At 39.3% G+C, this 21,850-nt stretch overlaps 1 protein-coding gene and 1 long non-coding RNA gene across 2 annotated transcripts in view; one reads left to right on the top strand and one right to left on the bottom strand.

Annotated features, from left to right (window-relative positions):
* Positions 1-1,850: 1,850 nt before the first annotated feature.
* The window catches only part of tmtc1 (transmembrane O-mannosyltransferase targeting cadherins 1), a 79,155-nt gene continuing 59,155 nt past the window's right edge, over positions 1,851-21,850 (top strand). The window contains exon 1 of the mRNA XM_055024224.1: positions 1,851-2,265. Within this exon, the coding sequence (XP_054880199.1) occupies positions 1,970-2,265 (296 nt within the window). The 5' untranslated portion in view covers positions 1,851-1,969. The remainder of the gene's footprint in view (positions 2,266-21,850) is intronic.
* On the bottom strand, positions 18,779-21,206 carry LOC129354749 (uncharacterized). Its single transcript, XR_008605191.1, has 3 exons — positions 20,747-21,206; positions 19,988-20,019; positions 18,779-18,880 (listed from the first exon to the last, which is right to left on the bottom strand). It is a non-coding gene; the product is annotated as an uncharacterized LOC129354749 (long non-coding RNA).

Genomic DNA, 21,850 nt, shown 5'->3' with positions numbered 1-21,850 from the left:
GTGAAGTATATTTTTGACTTCACATTTCAGCAGCAGGGCAGTTCAAAGTGCTTTACACAGTAAAAGTATAATACAGTGACCAATTATGAAACAAGCAATAAATATTCAATTTTGTCAAAATGTGATATTGTGAAGAATAGCTAAATCAAATACATTGATCACTTCTAGTTATTATTAATATGCTTGTTTCAGATTTGCGGGGTGTAAAAAACTGAATGCTGCTTATCCTTGTTTGGTTCTGTGGATGCAGAGTCGACCAGAACCAAAAGACCTGAGTGGTCTGGAAGGTTTTTACGGCATTGTATTTTGTTGCTAATTTATATACTAACAACAGTATTTTAAAGTCTATTCTTTATTTTTGTTTTTGTTAGAACGCTAGCTAAATCAGCTGACTGTATGCAGATCTGTGAAGACATTGTTGAAGTAATCAATTCTATTACAGATAAACACATGGATGAGTTCTTCTAGGTTTTTGGGCATTAGTCCTTTAATCTTAAAAAACGTTCTTAAGGTATTAAGAACGCTTCCTGCCACTGAGAAGCCAGTGGAAGGATACTTTTGTGAGAGCATTGCACTTACAGTGAAACATGGGGATAGTTTGATTTAGGTTTAATTCCTTTTCATTTTAATTCTTTCTTAAAACCTGGACAGTTTATCGTGTTTAATGGAATCAAGAAATTTGCATAAAGAAGAGTGGACAAAAATCCTCAGTGGTATTTAAAGACTCATTCCCAGTTAGTGCAAACCTTTTGTCACTTGTTGCTAATATGGCTGGGACAACTATAGATTCAGTGGGTCAAATTCTTCCAAAGGGTCAAGTTGGTTTGGATAACTTTTTTCTCTTAATAAAAAGGGTTACATTTCTAGATTTAAATATTTAAGACTCTACTCTTTCAAATTTTTCAATGTTTTTATAAAAACATAACAAAGCTAGAAACATAAGTCTGTTTTTTTTTATTCATAACGTGTTCCACTTAGTGAATTGCATGACTACAATAAACTTTTCACTGATAAATCTAAAGCTAATTATTTTAAAGTAAATGTAACTTGTCTTTATAGGGGTGCATGTGGCTCTATGTATTTGTTCCTTCAGTCATTTGCAGTTCATTGAGTAAATTAGAATATTGAAACTTCCATTTATTTTAGCTATTTTATCACTAAGTGAAACACATTCTAAATCCCCATGTCCATTCGAAGGCTTCGTCCTCCAGCCTGAAGAAACAGCGGCTGATCATTTGTTCTGCTGTGCTGCTGCTGATGTGGAGTGGAGAAGTTGGTGGCGCTCGTTCTCAGCCCTGGCCCTCTGTGTGCACAGACTTCACAGCTGCTGCAGTTCCCAAGGCCAGGGGTAGCATATATTTGCGCATGCGTAAGACAGTCTCGAGCTCAATGAAGATGTTGCATTCAAGTGCGCAGAATTTGGCTCGCAGAATTAACACCGTTACCTTATACACAGCTTCCACCCAGCTCTCACCCCAACTCATCTACGTGTAAGTAAGTGGCCTTATAGCTATACAGCAAAGTCAACGTTATTCTGCTTTAGGCTATTGTTTATTAGCATCGACTTAGAATAAAGTTTTGTCTTCCAACACATTTTTACGTTTCTCTGAAACCACATTAATAAACAAACGCGGATGTTGGGATCAGTGGGTTATTGAACAAATACATGGAATAAAAACCACGAATAATTTACTTTAATTAAAGTGAGGTCAATCAGTGAAATTGCTGTAATTCAGGAAAAATTGAAAGGAATAAGTTTTACAGTTACAAGTAGGAGTATGCGGCGCATGTCGGCGCTAATATTCTAAATTGCCTACACTTTGGACTGGACCTGAAGGCAGCACAACGCATCCACATTGTCTGACCTCCGCAAACTCAGCCGCTGCCTCCCCGACGGTATGCTCGTATTTTCTGACGTGTTTGACTTTCACCTCAGCCAAGCGGTGCCGCGGAGGAAACCAGGCCCGACATGACTGTTTCGGGGCGAGAGAAGAAAGGCCACCGGCAGGGGCGGCTGCTTCTCCAGTTGGAGGTGGGGTGGGCTGCGGCTTGCTACGTTGTGCTGTTCGCTCTGTGCTCGTTGTGCTACAGCAACTCTCTCTACGGGGAGTTAGTGCACGATGATGTGTGGGCTATCGTAAACAATCCGGATGTCCGACCGGGATCCAGTTTGTGGAACATCTTCAGGAACGATTTCTGGGGTAAAAGGATGGCGGACAACACTAGCCACAAGTCCTACCGACCTTTGTGCATCCTTACCTTCAAGTAAGTTCTCACTGCAGCCCCTCGCTTCGTTGCTGTCACTTACATTGTGGCTGAATTTCGTCATGTTACCACTGTCCCACATTCCGTATCACTGTTTTCATAAACAATTGGGAACCATTTTTCAGCGGGAGCCGTAATGCGACATAAATTGGTTTCAAAAAACTCAGTCGGAACTGAACTTGAGGAACAAACTCCATTCTTCCAAGCAAACACCCCAAACTCTGAGGCAGGCCGGCCCAAGCCTGCAGGGGGCCCAAGCCTGCAGGGGGCCCAAGCCTGCAGGGGGCCCAAGCCTGCAGGGGGCCCAAGCCTGCAGGGGGCCCAAGCCTGCAGGGGGGTCCTTTGCGAAATTTGGTTTTGGGGTCTTCTATTTCTGCTAATAATGTGGGCAGGTTGCAATCAACAGTCAAACGATTAGATTATTCACACACGTGCTAAACTTATTGCATCTCTCACAGTGCTGTTTACATTGTATTTTATATGCAATATAGGATGCATTTATTTAACCTTTGGGGCTCGAGGATCAGCTGATACTTCTATGTAAACCGGATGTTGAAATCTCCCCCCTCAGCTCCTATTTCCAGTTGGTATCCAGGGAGACTTCTGTCCATCAGTTTTCAAAAGCCTCATCTCCGAGGATACGTGCCTGTCCTTCTACAAACTTTGCTGGAACAAGTTCCACTGCTGAACATTCTTTATGAGGGCTGGATTTGGACTGATTCCTTTGCCCCTCACAATGTGACCCAAGAAAAGAACTTCTTCCTGCAGCAGATGACATTTAGATGGTTTTAGTTTTAATCCATAGCTTTGGAACCTTTGGAAAAACTGCTCAAGCCAGTCCAAACTTTGGTCTACTCCATTTCGATGACAATGACATCGTCTAGGTAGATGAGAAGAGTTTCTCACTGAAGTCCCCCGAGAACGAACTCCATTGCTCTCTGAAATGTACTTGGAGCGTTGCATAGTCCAAACTGCATTTAAGTGTATTCATAAAGGCCCTATTTGGTGATGAATGCAGTCTTTTCTTGATTTTCTTGATCTTTTCTATCCACTGCAATTTGCCAATACCGGATTGAAGGTTGAAAGTAGAGAACATTGTGGCTCCACCCACAACATCAAGACATTGTTTGATCTGGGGTAATGAATAAGCATCCTTAATTTTTAGATTGTTCAGACAGTGGTAATCTATGCACCATCTTACTCCTCCATCCTTTTTTCGAACTAGGACCACTGGAGAAGCCCGCTCAGATGCTGAGGGTGTGATTATGCCCTCCGCCAGCATTTTTTAAAGATGCGCTTCCTCCTCGCCTTGAAATCCAAGAGGGGTTCTTCTTACAGGTTGACGCACAGGTCTGGCAGACCCAGTGTCAATTTTGTGTGTAACAGCAGAGAAGTAGCCATGGTCAGAGTCACTTTTAGCAAAGATGGATTGGTATGTGAGGAGTAGCTGAATGAATCGCTGTTGCTATTCCTTACCGAGGGTCTCACTTATGGTAGCCACCAAACTTTGGAGGTGCTGAGGAATTACAAACATTGTTGCTACTCTCCCAACCACCAATGATGGTGCAGGCATTGCATTTGGTTTTGGTGCAAATGGGGATAGAGGATAAACTTTAACTAGGAGTCCAAGACATACTCCTCTGTAGAGCCACGCTCATGGTTGAAAAATTGCACACTCTGGCTGGCACCTTTGGCTTCATGGTGACAACAACACTTCCAGAGGCTACATTGTTTGCAATGTTCAATGTTTCCAATAACGCCAGATTTGGCTGGCATGATTCAGGTTCTACCGTGTGTACTCTAGCCACACAGTAGTCTGATCCATCATCTCGCACAATTTTTGAGGAGACCAGTTCATTCTCAATGAAAACTTTGCCTTGGCCTTCATCAGATCTCTAATAGGGCCTACAGGCACTTCCCAGTCTATGGATTTTGACCCAATCTGGAAGGTCACTCTGAGTCCATGCCATAGGTTTCATGCCTAACCCTAACCCTTAGGGTCAGAAGAATTTGCAGACTCTCACCCCTCTTTTTAGTGGAGCCAACCTGTCTGCCTTGTAGTTAGGAATCTGACTGCATAGGCTTGTATATATACTTGTCACTATTGTTTCTTGCGGTGGGTGGAAATGGGGTGGCAGTTTCTTAAGTCCCCACAGTTCTGACATCCTCCTTTTTGCCTCGTCAATCTCAAGCTGTGACAAAACAGTGCTAGAACACTGAACTACTAGTTGTTAGCACTTAGTGTTGACTGGGGATGTCGAAGTGACCATTCCGTAACCTCTCTGATTAGGGTTACTTCAGTAGTAGCTTTCAAATAGATTCAAGTTTTCACCTCTCACCCATTTCCGTCTCGTCCCAGGAAGTTTTGTCCCCTTTACTTTGTCTTGTCTCTTCTGCATTCTGCTTTTTCTTGTGCAGTGCTTTCTTAAACTTTCCTCACCAGGAACTTCAGTGTTAGTAAAAGGTAACTCACTCAAACCTGGCTCTGACTGAGACTTTTTAGAGCTAGACCTACTGATGGCTAGCAGTATCTAGATCTTTCTCACTTTTTGCTAACAGGTCCCCAAGTGATAGATAAACTGAATACAAGTTTATCCATCACTCCTACTGTAAGTAAATGTTCCTGTTCATGAACTTGAAGGACAACATTGGCAATGGGGTAATCAACATCATCACCATGAACACACCAGACTTTAACTTTGCCACAAACTGTGGTGTCTTTAGGGAGACAATCTTGCCTAACGAGGGTGTGGCTACTTCCTGAATCTAATAGGGCGACATAAGGCCTCAATAAAAACACAGATCGTTTGCTCCTGAGCACTAGAAGGTACTACAGACCCAGCTTCTTCCTCCAACAAGTCAAAACACTCTGGTGAAAAGCATATATAAATGACCAGTTTGACCACAAGAGTGACAAACCAAAGGACCTCTCTGTTTAAATTCCTTAACACAGTTATTGGTACTGACTGGGGAACTTTCTGTGGGATTTTTAGATCTGTGTCCATTCCCTCCCCCTGACTTACCCACCATAAAAGGAGCTGAACTAGGTTTTAAAGTCATATACCCTTCTTGTGGGCGACGGGCTTCAAGGAAAGCCTCTGCCATCTCTGCAGCTTCTTTTGAAGTGGTGGGGTTGCGCTCTTTCACTCAGGTTCGAAGATCCAGGCTGAGAACTCTCAGAAACTGCTCCAGCACCACGACATCTCCTATTTGCTCTCTTGTCTTGTCCTTTGGAATCATCCACTTTTCATACAGGTCTTTAAGGTGTGTCCCCAGCTCCTTGGGTGTCTCGTTGTCCTTCACCATTGTGGCCCGGAACCTTAATCTGTAAGTTTCAGTACTTATTTCAAACTTTTCCAACACAGCAGTTTTTACCTTGTTGTAGTCCATTGTGTCATCAGTGTCCATAGCTACATAAGCAGCTCTTGCTTTACCGCTGAGAAGTGGTGCCAGATGCCGGGCCCATTCTGTTCTTGGCCACTGACATCCGGTTGCAATTCTTTCAAACGTTGTTAAAAAAATGTTCAATATCTTCATCCTCACCATAGGACCATATCTTTGGACCTTTCCAACTGGTTGGTCTCAGACGGGATAGTTGTGGTTCGTCAAATGTGCTGAGAAGGCTTCCTCTCTGCTGCACTGCTTGTGGCACCTTTGGTCAGACTGCAGGACCAGGAAGTATTTCATGATCAGCTACTGTACCCTCCACCTGCATATGATGCTCTCGGCGTTCCATTTGGACCTCCTGCTGAAGTTGACTGAACTGGTGTTGCATTTCTCTCCACCGTTCATCCTGGCGTCCTGCTCCCATTTTGTTTCCTGGTCAGCATGCTACTGCATCAGGCCTTTCAATAAAGCTGAGAGTTCAGAAGAATTTTGTGCATCAGGGCATTGCTCACCAGAAGCTTCTGGTAGGACTTCATCATCTTGGGGCTCTTCTATGGAACACTCCGCCAGCCCCTGAAGCTTCCTTGACCTGGTTGATTTCTTCATTGTTGTCACCTAATGGCCTGGAACCACCGCCACCACCATTTGTAAAATAGTGTGGTCTAGGGTCTTCAAGATGAACAAACAACCAGCATCAGTCACTGTCGTCAGGTTCTTCAGATGACTTTTATTGACACCTTTACCTCAGACATTCGTCCTGAGCCTCTAAAACTCAGTGTTTTTATGGCCACTTGGCAACACACCTGCAGCTAAGTGGACCAAGCCACAATTAAACAGAAAAACAAGAAATAAAACAAAATCTAAACAGAAAAACAACATTATTAATCTAATTTACAAACTCATCTACATAATGAAATAGTCTGAAAAATAAACCATGTAATAAGAGATAACTCAAAGTTACTTCAAAGAAAAAATAAAGCAATCCTTCAAAGAAAACCCTCTAATTGATGGAATCCAGCAATATAATTAATGATGTCATCAAGCAGGAAATACTGGGCCGACCCCTCCCATATTTCTGCCCTGCTGTAAATCTACAAGGATAAATAATGGTGAGTAAAAAGGAAACCAAATACCATGAATATATTTTGAAACAAAATAAACAAATTTAACCAATAATCTTGAAGTAATAATTTTAACCTAAAGAGCTAAATAAGTGGAAACTGCAACATAATGTTAACACAAACAAACCCGGGATAATAGGTGAAGCAAAGTTGCAAAGTAATGTTTAAGTTTATCATTATGACCAACTAAAGAAAGTAAATTAATCAGAAATAAGAATAAGGGACAAGTGGTGAAGGGACAACTGACCCACTTTGTCACAGTCACAATGGTATTTTATGATATCTTTCATTGAAATTCAAACTACTTTATTAATTCCAATGGAAAAGTAATCTAACTACTGCCATGCATTTCATAATTCTTGCTATTCACTACTGAGCTCATCTTGACCCATCAAACAAAGGTCACTGCAGATATTTCTCCAGTGTGTGTAGATTTGCCAGCAGCCCTGTGTATGCCAGGGCGTTTTGAGAAGAATGTACTCTGAGCTCCCTCGTCTGGATGTATTCCTGATAAGATAAATACATGAAATGGATAAAATAGTTATTGAGGCTTAATATCTTCTCCGCAAGCAGTTGTCTGTATTGAATTATGAATTAGGCAGAAGAAAGAGCCCATGGAGCAAGATAGAACAGAATGCAGACAAGTTTTAGGAATAAAAAAAAAAGATCATTTCATAATGGATCCTATTTAGGATCCATTATGAAATTGAAATGACCTGTCAAGACTCCCAGGCCATTACAATATTGATTAAACAATAAACCTTTTTCAATTATAAAATTAAGTGAATCAGTATAGGAGCATAGACATTGTGTAAAGTTATAAAATGATCAACAATTAACTTTTTTTTTCTTTTTAAGGTTTTGTTGGCTCCGTTGGTTTTGTTGGCCTTCATTTGAAAGTGGTCACTTTCTAATTTAGAAAAATGTGGCTCAGGTTCTTACAGATGTGAAGTGGATTAACAATCTGTTGTTTTTAACTTCTCTATTTGTTTAATTGTGATTCATATGGTGTTGAAGTTATACTGAAAATGAAAAAAGCCATGTTCATTCCAATCTGATCAAACCTTCCATGTTTTCACATATTGGTTATCAGTTGTATTGATTGGGAGCTTAAACTCATAATACTAAAAGAAAAACAGCAAAAAAGAATCCAGTAATGGTTATAAGTACTGGACATATTTTCTCACTTTCTTACATTGATGATTCTCCAAGAAGACAGCTCAATGTTTGAGTGGATAGAATGATGTGGTAAAAATGAACAAACTTGGTTTGTATTTTGGGTTCTTGTTAAGAGAATAATGTGAAAATGTTTAGTTTGCTGGATAATGTGTTCACTTTTGGATGCCTTCATTGGTAATCCACAATATCAAGTGTCAATAAGAAACATACATGGCATGATGGTGTTGTTTTCACTCGGTGTCTAAAACTCCTCACATTTTTGGGAGGATTGTATTAGGGCCTCGAAGTCATGCAAACCACAGTATGTACAATGATGTGTGGAGTGGGTATAAAAAGCGACTGTTCATAAGAGCATTTTTTTTTTCTTTTTTTGCCTCAACTCTTCTCTATGGATCTCTCCCATCTCTCTGCTGGTAGCTGCTTCCTCCTGAAGGAGATCTCTAGGAGCTATTGTCCACATTACAGACGGTCTTCCTCATTGTCAAGTCACCCATGTTCCCCTTCTTCTGTTCCCTAGGAGAAATAATCAGATGTTATAGCACCTAAAGGTAGATTAATAACACAGGCATACAAATGTAGAAGTTACATAAACAGAAGGAATTATTAAAACATACATAATACATTATATGAATACAAACACTTTTTTTCATTTTTTTATCATTGAAATGTACACTGTTATAAATAACTTGAATAGTCATGTAAATTAAAGACAAAATGTAATTGCTAAGACATTTAGCCATGGATAAAATACCACTCTTGTTCTCTTCAGGTTTATTATTAATTTTCATTTCCTGTATAACAAAGAGTTCATAACCATTTCATTAGAGAACCGATAGCTATTTTATCCATTCTCAACCAGTTATTCTTCTAAAATATTAATTTTAGAAGAATATAATATTGTATATTTGGCTTCCTCCCACAGTCCAAATACATAACTGTCAGGTTAATTGGTCTCTCTAAATTCTCCTGAGGTGTGAGTGTATATGTGCACGATTGTTTGTCCTGTTTGTCTCTGTGTTACCCTGTGATGGACTGGTGAACTGTCCAGGCCAGGGTGACCTGTTGACCACTGGAGATAATCACCAGCATCCCTCCTAACCCCACTGGGATAAGGGGGTAAGAAAATGGATGCATTGAGAATATCATATAGCAGACATACGTACTGTATGTTTTATTATCTGACAACGGGAAACTCCAGTGCAACAAAAGCAAAGTGACGGACAACAGAAGCATTTAGGTTCATGCATAGATAAAACATAAAACACAAATGAATGGTAACATAGTACAATAAAGAAAAAGTTGCAGGATAAACTATGGAGTATTTACAAACAGTGCACTCTGTTCATAATGGATGTGCAACTGAGTAGGATACCCTCTGGAGATGATTATACAAAGAAGGATTCTTCATAGGATCAAGAAAATTATGGACAACACTGACCATCCTCTTCACACAACTATCTTGGGAAGATTGATCATCTTCAGTCAGAGGCTTCTTTAGATTCAGCTTCAGAAAATCTTTCCTTCCTACAGCCATCATGATCTTGAATAACTCTGAAAAATCTAAATTAATGAGTTACAACAGTTAACTTCCCTTTGGGATCAATTCAGTATTTTTGAATATGAATATAAGTCAAACTCTGCTCAAGGCCCCATACAACATCGGTCCCTACATGAGGGCGAAATTCACTGCACTATGCTTCTCTCTGCGAGATGCAGAAGGACAAATACGAGATTTTATTTATTTTTTTAAATATAATTTTTTTTCTCAGAGTTTTTGCGGTTCTAGAGTCTTGTATTTTTGAGAGTAGACATACAGGAAAGAGGGGAAGACATGTGGCAAAGGTTGCCGGGACCAGGAGTCGAACCCGCAACGTCCACGTCAAGGACTGAAGCGTCCAAACGTGGGTGTGCTAACCCCCTGCGCCACCACAGCACGCCCCAACTAATTTATGCACATAATTCTTTGTTCACGCTCAATGAGCACCTCTGAAATCTTGACTATAGGTTATATGTGCTGTTCAAAAGACCCCTTAAATAAGCTAAGTTTGTTAACTACTACTGTTCGTAGTGATTTCTGTTCAGCGTTACTTTTGCCACTTAGGGCATACCGTAGTTGGGGCGGCGATGACGTCATCACATCGCCGTAAGAAAGAGAACCGTTCCTGATATCAGAGGGGAGGTGGGGTAACAGAGCCACTGCTAATACGTGAGAGGGGCAGAATATGTGTGATCGCCTTATAAGTGTGCGTTAGTGACAAGTAAGTTACTATATTTGATTGTTTGCTGAAGTTAAATGAATGATTCGGAGTTTATTTGTTAACCGTTATTTACCGTTAGGTCCGAGCTATCGGCTATATGTGTGTTGTAGAGCGCTGAGCGATGTACTTGACAGGCGCACAGGCATTGATATTAATTCATTTGTTTTAGTTCACTTATGAATAGTGATTCTGATGTTAAGCTTGTTTAGGCTTTATCTATTTCCTTCTTGGTTTATCTAAGGTGTAATGTGTAATGAAAGAACACCTGAAACTTATTTCTGTTTATTCTAGGAGACCACACACACACCTACACACATACCTGAAGCACTCACCCACACCCACCAAATATACCTTGATGCCAATTACTGTTGTTGGATTAAGATCTGTGACCCGACTTGGAATACAGAAAGTAAAAGGGATCCTGCCTCATGTCTTCCTTCTTCCACCTGCTGCACCACATCTGGTCCTGAACTGAATCCAGTCTAAGTAGTGTTCTGACAGACACTCCAGGTTGAGAGCAATGATAAACCTGAACAGTGCCTTTAAACCGTCCTACAAATTAAGAGCAGCCTCAGCTACATGTGCGGTTTGCATTGAGCTAGTTCAAGCAGAGCAGTGGATTCTGCTTCCAGCAGAATGAAAAAGTTTAAAAGCCAGAGCTTTTAAACTTGATTTTAAACACCTACTTTAATGAAGTATTCTACAAAGAAAAATTAGTCCTCACCAAGGATTAATATAAATTGTGATACAGGTGAAGAACACCGTCCAAATCATCTAGTTTGAGTGAAAGGTGGGGTGAGAACCGCGCCAGGGTAAACTTCAGAGATGCAGACTGTGGCAGCGAGCTAGACAGGTAATTCACAGTCACTGCCAGTGGTGTGATTGGTGTGTGCCGCCAACTTCAAAACTTGTTCAGTACAACTTAGCTCATCTTTCAGGAATGATTCTGTTCTGCTGGGGAAATGCTCAGTGTGTCATGTTTGAAGCAACACGCCTGACCCACATGCAGGCGCACAAACAAGGAGATGCGATTTGGTAAAATGAAATAAGTTTATTGGAACAAAAATGATAGAGATTCTGTGATGTGTCTCGGAGGGGGGTCTTGGGTGAGGGTCGTCTCCGTGCTAAATACGGTGAGAGATGAGGTAAGTGAAATAATACGGAAAAATCAACAGGGTACAGGAACGGGCTTACTGGTAAGGATGTGGTCTCCGCTGGGAGGAAGGGGGGAGTGACTGACAGGAGGGGGGGGTCCGGTCCAGATCCGAGGGTTGGCGTCTGATGGGTTTGCCGTTGGAGGGCAGGCAGGTAAAGAGCGGGTCTCGGCCAGTCTCGGCGGTTCTTGGATCAGACTTCACGGTCTCAGGAAGAACTTCTCCGCGGCTCCGCGGGAGATAATCCTGTGAGAGAGAAATTTCAGAATAGTCTCTAGTTGCTTGCAACACGTACAACAACACCGACACCAGGTTCAGTGGGGGCTCTGAGTACCATTGGAGGTTAACACTCAAGCGCTGGAGAACCGACCGCCCGCTCTTCTTATGCTGGCTGCAATGATGCGATTACGCACAGGTGCACGGGATCCACCCTCCACTCTAAAAAGAAAAAAGTTGATCCAACTTAATTGAATTACTTCTGTAGGTAACAAGTAATTCAATTAAGTTGGATCAACATAATTTTTTAGTTTGTTTAACTTGATAAATTTAGGTCAGTCTAACGCAATTTATTTACTTTATTTCATATACAAATGTTTAATCCATCTTACTTAAATTTATAGAAAGTCAACTCAAAAATGTAAGTTGTTCTAAGTTAAAAAATGAAACTACCCCAAAGTCGTTTATGCATATTTTGTACTTACAATAATGCTTAAATATAAATCACTTTTAAAGTATGTTTTAGCTTTTACAATAGCAGTAAAATTCCTTTACACTACCCAAAAATTCAACTTGGTTATAACAAATCTACACTGCACAAATAGAAAATGTTAAATTTTATTGTGAAATCACAAACTTACAGATTTTTCACAACACATTTTGCACTGAACATACTACACAGATCTTTTGCTTGTCTGCTTAATTGAGTTAGCTTTTTAGTAAACTGAACATGGGGTACCCCAAGTCCAGTTCTGGAGAGCTACCATCCTCCAACTTTCAGATGAATCCAATCTCCAAATAAAATTAAGTGCTCATTACTATGCCTCTGCTCAGCTGAGTGTCTGCTGGTGTGTAAATTCAGCAAGGTGGTATTGAAATAGTCCATCTGACATTTGCACATTGATGGCTCTCCAGGACAAACTTTGGACATCCCTGTGTGAGCTTGTAGAATCCAGATGTATTCCTCTGAAAAACAATGTTTTTCAGATTTACCACAAGTCCTCCTAAAATAAAGGAAATCAACATTCTCAATCCCTAAACTGTTTTTACATAAAATGTAAGAACATGTGTGTCTGTTTTTAACATCTTCAAGAACAAACTGAAAACAAGCAATAACATCTACATGCTTTCAAACAAGGTTGTGGGGTCATGGCTTGCAGCATTTAAACCATCTCCGATACTTAAGTTAACTGACATCAGAACAGAATAGTAAACATTAAGCACTGCTTAATCCAAATTGAAAAAAAAAATGAAAAAACACTGTGAAAGTGTCTGTGAACAATACTACAGCAGCCTACTAATGCTGTGGCTTTAATATGCACAATGTCCCAAAAGAAATTCAAAAAGTTCAGTCCCTTGAGGTTAAGCTTCCAAAACACAGCCCCCTCATGTTCAAACAAAGACAGAAAATAATCTGTCATTTTGCACAACATACAATTGTCTTTACTGAGAGGTCTGAAGTCTTCCAAACAAATTCTGAACTTTAGGAGACATTTTGTGTTGGTCAAGTTGCATGAAGATTTTTTGAAACACTTCAAATGTGAAGCGCAGAGGCTTCGGATAAGCCAGGTTAAGGGCATATATCAAACCCAGAAGCAGGGCACATGCTGAGGCAACTGAAGTCAGGTCATGCAACACCTCCACTCCCTCAATGACAATGCCAATGTCTTCTGGGGATTCTTCCAATCCCTCTCCCTTCTTCCGAATCACAAACATTGCCAGGGTGAGTTGTTTGAGATCCATCTGGGCATCATCTCCACAGCTGCCCTGTAGTGAGATAAACCATATGTTAAACTTGAAGACTGTAACTAATCTGTCAGTTGACAAATAAAAGCCTTATAAATGCAAGCATTAAGTACAAGTGTACAGCTTGTGAATTGAAGAGAATCGTTTATGGCATCTGAAATATCCTTGATAAATTTTCCAAGTTCAAAGTTGCATTAAAAATTGAATAACTCAAAGGGTGATTTTTAAGGTTTTTAGAAAAGATAATACAAGGATGTAACTTTATATGTGTTTTGTCATATTGCAGGTTTTAGCTTAAACAAATTCATAGATTATACATCAAAGCAGAATAGTAGTCCAAGCCAATGGTCATCTTAGGTTGGAAATCAACACAAAATGCATATTTCTGTTACTTATCAGATATTTTGGAGCTGGTATGAAAATAGCATGACTAAAACATTTATTAACTTGTTTGTTATATTGGTGAACAGGAAATGAAGTTGATAGTGAAGTTAGATAATGGTCTTTGCTGAATAGCAAAGCACACCACTGTTGGATTTAAGCAGGACATAACCATGTTAAATTTACAATTCTGACACCAAATCTGCCTGATGTATTAAAACAGATGTTTAAATATAGAAAATGCAGGCCAGAAATAATTTAAAAAGGTACAAGCAACTGACATTGAATTTTTCAATTTTCCTGAATGGGTTAAGATGCGGCTTCAAACCTTTAAAAGAAACTTACACTGTATTCCTTAATAAGGTCTTCTGGATCCTCTCCAAGAAAGGTGATGAGCCCTTTCAGAACACATTCCCTTCGAATCCAATGTCCTCCACCTGGAGAAAATGTATTGTTATCAATATTCCATATCTCTGACAAGATTTCTGATGTAACAGTAATATATTCAAATACCATAATGTGCAGCCCACATGTCCACCGGGTTAATAATGCTCTTCAAAATTATGCAAATTCTATGCTTCTCTCAATCAAACTAGACTTAGTTATTGTTAGGCTTTTTCTTAGCAATCTACTAGGACTAATGAATATCATTTGTTGTTTGTATTTTATCTTGCAGCATAAAATTGATATAAGTCTACCATTTAAAAAATTAAAATTTTAAATAAGCTCAAAAAAATGTACTAAATAGCACTAATTTCTGGCAAGTTGGACAGAAAGGTGTATTTTATGAAATTCATGAATGAACCACAATACAGACTAACTAAATCCACTAAAAATACATAAGACAGTTAAACTTGCTTTTCTTTGAGTGATATCACCTTTGCACAAAGTGTATCAAGTATTAATAATTAAAACAAAAAGTCTGAAAGTAATTAGAGACTTTAACTTCTTTGTTTTAAATTAAAAATGGTAAATGCCCCCCAGTGTTCCTATCGATGATATCCATACCTCATCATAGATTCTCATGATTCCAGCTATTTTTGCACGTGTTGCTCCTCCCTTGGCTTTGATGACTTTAATCAGCTGACTTGAGAGCCTGTCCAACTGGGCAAAGAAAGTCTGCTCAAGGGGAAGAGCCATGAGTCTCAGGAACTCCGCATTAATCTGAGAAACAAAATAAAACTTATTTTGTATCTTACAAAATGACTTAAAGTAAATACTGACCAATCATTCCAAAATCTAAGTAAAAATCCTCAATCTGCATTACTACCTCTTTCTGTTGGAACAGGGCAGGCCATCTGTCCTTGAAATCCTCTATGCCAGGTTCTTCATTCACCACCTCCTGACGCCTGTAGGCAAAGGTATGAGCCATTTTCTCCGCAATGACCTTGTCATTGTTCCTCCTTTGATTGCTGTCAAGAGTTCAATTCTCTCTTTTTCCATACTTTCTTGTGTTTCTCCCACTGGAAAGGAAGGATAGAAGTTGGCTTCAGCTCGTCTTGGCTTCTTTATTTTTGCAGCGGGAAACACTGAAGTACTGGCTTTGGATTTAAGTGCGTTAACAGACAATTCTGGACATCCCTGAAACTTGAGTAGAGTCCTGTAGTTTCCCATTTTGTACTTCAGCCTTTGTTTCCAACCGTAGCAACCATTGAATGAACCAGGCTCTTTTAAACATGGATGTTTTTTAATCAAGGCCTCTGCAACTACACAGAACTGTGCGTCCTCTGGATAGGCTCTGTATCTGTAGATCTCTTCTACTAATCTATTTAGGATGTCAGTCTTCATTCGTGGGGTGACTGTCAATATTTTGTTTTTTGCCTGATACTCAGAATTCCCCTTCTGTAGCTGACGTTCAGTATCATACGAAAACATGGGAATGGGAAAGTTGGCTGGCCATTGTTTTGTTCGCGATGAGAAGGATTCAGGGGAGGAGAGGAGTATAGTGTCATTTGAAGCTAAAGAACTGCTGTCATCTGAGTGAACTGCAGAAGAAGATGGAGCTGTTTCAATGACATCAACAAAAGGTTGAACTGCTTCTTCTTGAATCACCTTGACTGTTCCCAAGTCCTCAAGGTCAGAAGTTGAGCTGAGGTTGAAGAAGTCATTACCAAAGTCTTTGTCCATATATTGCAGTCTGATGTTGGTCTTTAAACCAAAGGTATCCTTCACCTTGCTGAGAAGATCATCCAGAGAATCTGGTATGCCATTTGGAAGAGTCAGTTTTTCAGTGTTGCTCTCTCCTAGAATCACCTTCAGTCTTGCAGGTTTTGAACTTGCCATGGCAATCTGAAAAAAGGGCATAAAGACAGTTAAGTAATGAAGGCCGCTATTCAAATTCTTCACAATATATGACATATATTAGTTGAATGTTAGGACATTTGCTTATAGAGGGGAAGACAAAATAAAAGGTAGTTTCAGCCATAAAGGAAAAATAAAATCTAACATGCATTACATTTTTTGTACAATCTTATATTACCATAAAACGTGGACATATCTTTTCACTGTCACAAGACGCATTCCTCGAATTTTGTAGTCTACCAGCGGGTACACATCCGTTAGGTCTTGTAGCTCAACAAGTTTCAGTTCTTTGTCTGACGATGTTTTGAGATTGTAAGATCTGTAATGCTCAAGATACCACCCCTCAAGTTTTCTGACCAGAAAGAATAGCTGGTTTGCCAGGATCACCATTTGGATGATTTCAATGAACTCTGGTAATCCTCCCAATGAGCCATGGATCAAGATCATCCCGCATCTATACTTCAGTCCATTAAATGTTGCACTTTTAGTCATGCATACTGTGGCCAGATTTGAAAACATCTGTTTGAGAGCATTTACGATTCCCTTATCAAGAACATCAGTTGTTACTGTGAAAACATTTGTAACTTCCAAATGAGGTTTTGTAAAACCACATAAATGCAAATGATGTGCCATCTGATACTGGTGTCTGTCTGCAAGAGTACAGAGGACATTTTTAAAGCACTTGATATTTCTTGCAACTCTTTTAAAAAAACTATGCTTAGCTTCAAAGCGCATGGACCATAAGGCTACTAAAGGACCAAACTGGCGAATCAACTGTGGGTAATGTTCCAAGAAATGGTGTTTTGGTTTAAGGTCCCAATTAGGAAAAACCTCCTGGAATTGTGCTCTGTGTTCTGAGATCTTAAAGTCAAGGTAGGCAATAGAGTCCTCTGTGTGCATGGGACAGACAACAAGATCAACAATGTCTCTTAAGTCTGTTAAGATATGCCAAGCTGGCTCCTCATATTGCACTCTGTGTCCAATCAACAAAGGTAAGAATCTGAGCAAACTCCAATTCTCATGTGCATTACCCCAACACTTTTTTTGGCTTCAAAATGGAGGGAAATTTGTTGAGGTCGATTAGTTCTATCAGTACCCTTAAAGTTGAAAGACGCTATTGCGTCATTCAGTGATGCCAAAGTGAAATACTTTTTCTTAATCAAACACCCAGACACAAAGCTAGTTCAAAAGGAACAACTCCTTCAAACAGGTCATGTACAATGTCTGGAGGAAGACCTGTGGTAATGTCAAAATACAACAAATGCGATAAAATGGAAGCTGATTTCACACCCCGATAACTTGGCAATTCATGTTCCTCGATACTTTTTAAGCAATCTGCATGAATGCTTTTGGTTCTCAAGGTAAATGCACCAGTTTTAACCTCTGTAGTTTGAATGTCTGTTTTAACTGCAAGACAAAACCTACATATGTATGACCCTGTGAAGTTTTCTACAAAGCCACCAATACTGTGGGCAGCAAGATTATCTGCAACCACGCACTGAACTGTGCCTTTTACAGCTCTCCCCAATTTTGAGACAAAGACCCCTTTTTGTTCCAAAATCACAAGCTCATTAAGTAAAGGTTCTAAAACTTTCTCGTAACCATAGCACTTCAAATCATTTGTTTTGATTAAAGCAGCCAGGTAAATGGAAGACAAGTTTGAATTACACCCCTGTGGTAAATTTCCAAGAATCCAGTATAAACCACAAATTTATGTTTTCGTTTAGATGTCCCGAGAGGGTTGCATATTTCGAAATCGTCTATATATAATACTAATGAAATGCTCTCCTCCTTACTCAAAAGCTCGTTTTCACTGAAAAATGACCCATCGTAGAAAGACCTATATGCATGAACACTCCTTTGTGGTACTTTATTAAGACTATAAGTTATCAGTCTGATCCAAGATAACCTCACAATCCAGAACTTGCTGCAAAGACTTTAGGATTGATACATATTGGAATGACTTTCTATTTTTTTTATCAAGAATATATTCTTCAGGTTCTACCACTTTAAAATGTCTTTTATAGAATTTTTTTCGTCTCCAAGCACTAGAAAGGGAGCCTTTCTCTCCTATTGCTTTTTTTACAGGGTTTGTTTCACAGAGGGCCTTGGCAAGGTTTTCAACAACTGATGGGTCAAACTGGCAAAGATGATTGTGTAGTATTTGGGTTATAGTTCTACATGTAACAGGCAGGGACAAAGAACCAATTAAATAGTTTAACTCCTGCAATAGATCATCAATAGCTGCATTTGAAACAAGATAAGTGCTTTCTAACTTTAGAAGAACTGATGCAAGTTTAAGTTCAATATCTCTCTCTAAGTTTTCAGAATCATTCCTGTTAAATGTGGGATTTGGATTAGCTTGTACAGTACTGTCCTGATCAAAAATGTCAGTGCCAAAAACTAGCACACAATTCTTCACCACAGTCTAATTGTTTTTTTTCAGTAATCCCAGTCTTCAATGTATTGTTAGCATCAGAATGTTTTCTGTATTTATGACTTTTGTAGTTCTCGTAATTATTTGTTTGATAAACACAGTCCTGAAACACACATGTGACTGTTTCCTTATTCTTGAGATGTTGAAATATATGCTGAAAAAAATCTCTCTCCGTGGAAAGTTGATTAGAATCACAAATGGGGCATTTGAATGTGGTTAAGTCATTGTTAACTGTTTGGTGGACTGGATGATGTCTTGATAAATGGTTCAGTAAAGCATTCCAGGTCTTGAATCTACATGCGCAACTTAAATATGTGCATGGATATGAATAGCCCCGTCCATAATGCCTGTGGTTTAGTTTGTAGTGCTTGAGCAATTCAGATCTTCTGGAAAACAAGCTCTCGCAGTCTTTGCATCTCCACATGAAGTGAAACACTAGAAGGATAAGAGAGGAACTGTGTTACATGTATGTTGCCAAATCTGAAGGCAAGGAAGATTAAAAAATATGGATGCAGAGTCAATTTTGAGTACTGTTACAATCTTACCCCCATGCAATACTTGAGATCTGTTTGGTAAAATATAGATTCTGAATGCATTTTTAACCATAATTATTACAGTATGTTTTTAATATCCTAGAAAAACATTCTCTATATTAATAAATGTCATATTGTTAGTATTGCAAATATTTTAGGCAAAATTGCACATCTCTTAAATTGTCCTTCTCAATTGCATATTTCTTAGGATGGGATTAAACTTTAAAGTCTACCAAAGTATTTTTAGGTTGTAATTTTGCCCTGGTTGTACAGTATGTTTCTCTTAATTCTCTGTGTGTGCATATTTAAAAAACACACATTGGTATATGTATGTTTGTGTAAACAAATTGCCTGTCACTTTCTGCTGTTGCAATGTAATTTTCCCTATGAGGGACAAAAAATGACATTGCCTTTCTATTTTTATGTCTGTCCACTGTTTAAGTGTTAGAAATTAAAATAATGTTAGATATTGGTGGGAAAACAAAAAGTTGTTTAACTATAATTAATTCTTAACAGCTTAATCAAAAGTGGGGTTGCAAGGGCAGCTTCCCTCTCCCCAGCCACCTCCCTACCTTTTGGAATCCTAAAGACTTTGCAGCCCAGCTGAGTGACATAGTCCCACTACAATGGCCTCCTCCTGGCAGGCCGTGCCCAGAAAACATCACCAGGGAGGCTTCCAGGAGGCATCTTAATCAGATGCGCGAGCCGCCTCAAATGGCTCCACTGGATGTAGAGGAGCAACAGCTCTAATCTCAGCCTCTCCGAGATGACTGAGCTTCTGACCCCATGTTGAGTGAGAGCTCATCAACCCTTTGGAGGAAATTAATTTCATCTCGTTCTTTGACCACCTATTATTCCTTTTACTTTAAAATGATGTTATTTATCGAAACTATTTTTGAATTAGTTTAGAGTATATGTTTTTCATATTATTGATACAATACAGCATATTAACTAATAACTTAACTTTTTTTTTCTAAATTAGAAGCTTAGTGAAGCAAATATGGCTTACCTTCTATGGTCTGATGATGCTTGGCTCCAGGCCTGGAGAGTGGGAAAGAGAAATTAACTCAAAGTTCCTACAAACATGAATTGCTTATTTTGTTTTTTGCTTTTTTAAGAAAAATGACATCTTATGGATTATTAGCGCAGTCAGGATATTATGCGTTTTATATCATGTCGTCAGTAAGCAGGCTGACAATTGGAACAAATGGCTTCCCTGACTGCAGCTCACGGTGACAAGTGACAAGCAGAGCGCAGTTGCGTCACATTAAATTAGTTTTGCGTATAACACTAACACCTCCGTAACTGTACGTTAAGATTACCCATAAAAAATCAACCTGTCCAGTAGTTCTTGTTATAAAATCTGGCCACCACTGCAGTGCATTAGCTGCTCCCACACTTTGACCCAGTCTAGCTTCCGACCGGAACACGCCAGCAGTTCTCGGTCCACCAGCACCAGCCCTGAACGTCTCCAGTCTAAATCACATTTCATGTTTTTCACTACATACCCGGCTTCCAGCTATTTAAGTTCTTTAGGGTCAAATAAAAATTACACACTCAAAATAAACGTTCACTAACTAACAGAGCAGTTAAGTTCAAACATGCCGAATAGCGCGGCAAATTACAACTAGCAAATGTGTTCAAAGCAAATAACTGATGATACTTCGACGTTAAAAACAGTTAACTGTTTCAAATTAAAGGTAGAAAAAGTCATTAATATTTTTACACCGTTTAAATAATATTTTGCCATGATGTGTAGAATACTTACTGTTTTACAATCCGGTGGACAGTCGATGGTCAGAAGAAATGGCGGCTGCACAAGCGGTCGGTACAAGAAGTGGATCTGTCTCGGGCAAAGCTTGCGTAATGACGTCAGACGTAAAACTGCATTCAACTTAATTGGTTCACGTCAACTCAAAGTTAACCGTTTGTTTTAGATGAAATGTGTGTCTTTTAAGTTAATTGAACTCATGAAAGTAAGTTGACATAACTAAAGCCAAACAATTAAGTCAGGTTAATGTAAAAAAGGCCATAACATTAACTACAGCCCAAATACACTTTTTAGAGTGAACGACTGCCAACCTCTGGCTCCATCTGGTGGGAAAGAAAAGGTTCCCCACCCAGCCTAACTCCAACACCCGACACAGTGCAGCAAAGACGTGCAGTCTAGAGTTACTGGTGTATTAAAAAACACTATTTTAAACAAAAAAAAAAGTACACTGCTCAAACAATAAAGGGAACACTCAAATACCACATCCTGGATCTGAATGAATGAAATAAATATGAAAATAATTTCCACCTGTTGTCTATTCCATTTGCACAACAGCAGGTGATACTGATTGTCAATCAGTGTTGCTTTCTAAGTGAAGAGTTTGATTTCACAGAAGTTTGATTTACTTGGAGTTATATTGTGTTGTTTGAGTGTTCCCTTTATTTTTTTGAGCAGTATTTATATTCTGTAATAACAAGCAGTCCTTAGCCTGGTGTGAGGGAGGAAAGTAAAGCCTGGTTGCCTGCCAGGCTTGTAATCCACTGACACTAGTAGTGAAACAGCAGTTGTAGGGCTGTCATGATAACTATTTGGCTGGACAATAAATTGTCCCAGAAGTTATTGCAATAATCACTAAGATCATTGTTTACTGCAATAACAATATAATAGTAATGGTATAATAATGCAAGACGACATTCTTTGATCTGTGAGTTGTGCCTCAATGTCCCCTCTTCCAGTTACTGTTCTGCTGCTACTTGCACACACAGCAGCAGAATCCTTCAAAACATGATTACTTCTGAGTAGAGCAGAAATGCTGAAGTAGAGACAGTGGAAAAGAGGTGTTAGTTATCAGGCTCCTCTCCTGTGGAACAAGCTCTAGGT

Source organism: Poeciliopsis prolifica, unplaced genomic scaffold (assembly GCF_027474105.1).
Source record: "Poeciliopsis prolifica strain line A6 unplaced genomic scaffold, Auburn_PproV2 SCAFFOLD117, whole genome shotgun sequence".
NCBI lineage: Eukaryota > Metazoa > Chordata > Actinopteri > Cyprinodontiformes > Poeciliidae > Poeciliopsis > Poeciliopsis prolifica.
The sequence above is the reverse complement of the archived record's forward strand: the minus strand, read 5'-3'. Positions and strand labels throughout refer to the sequence as shown.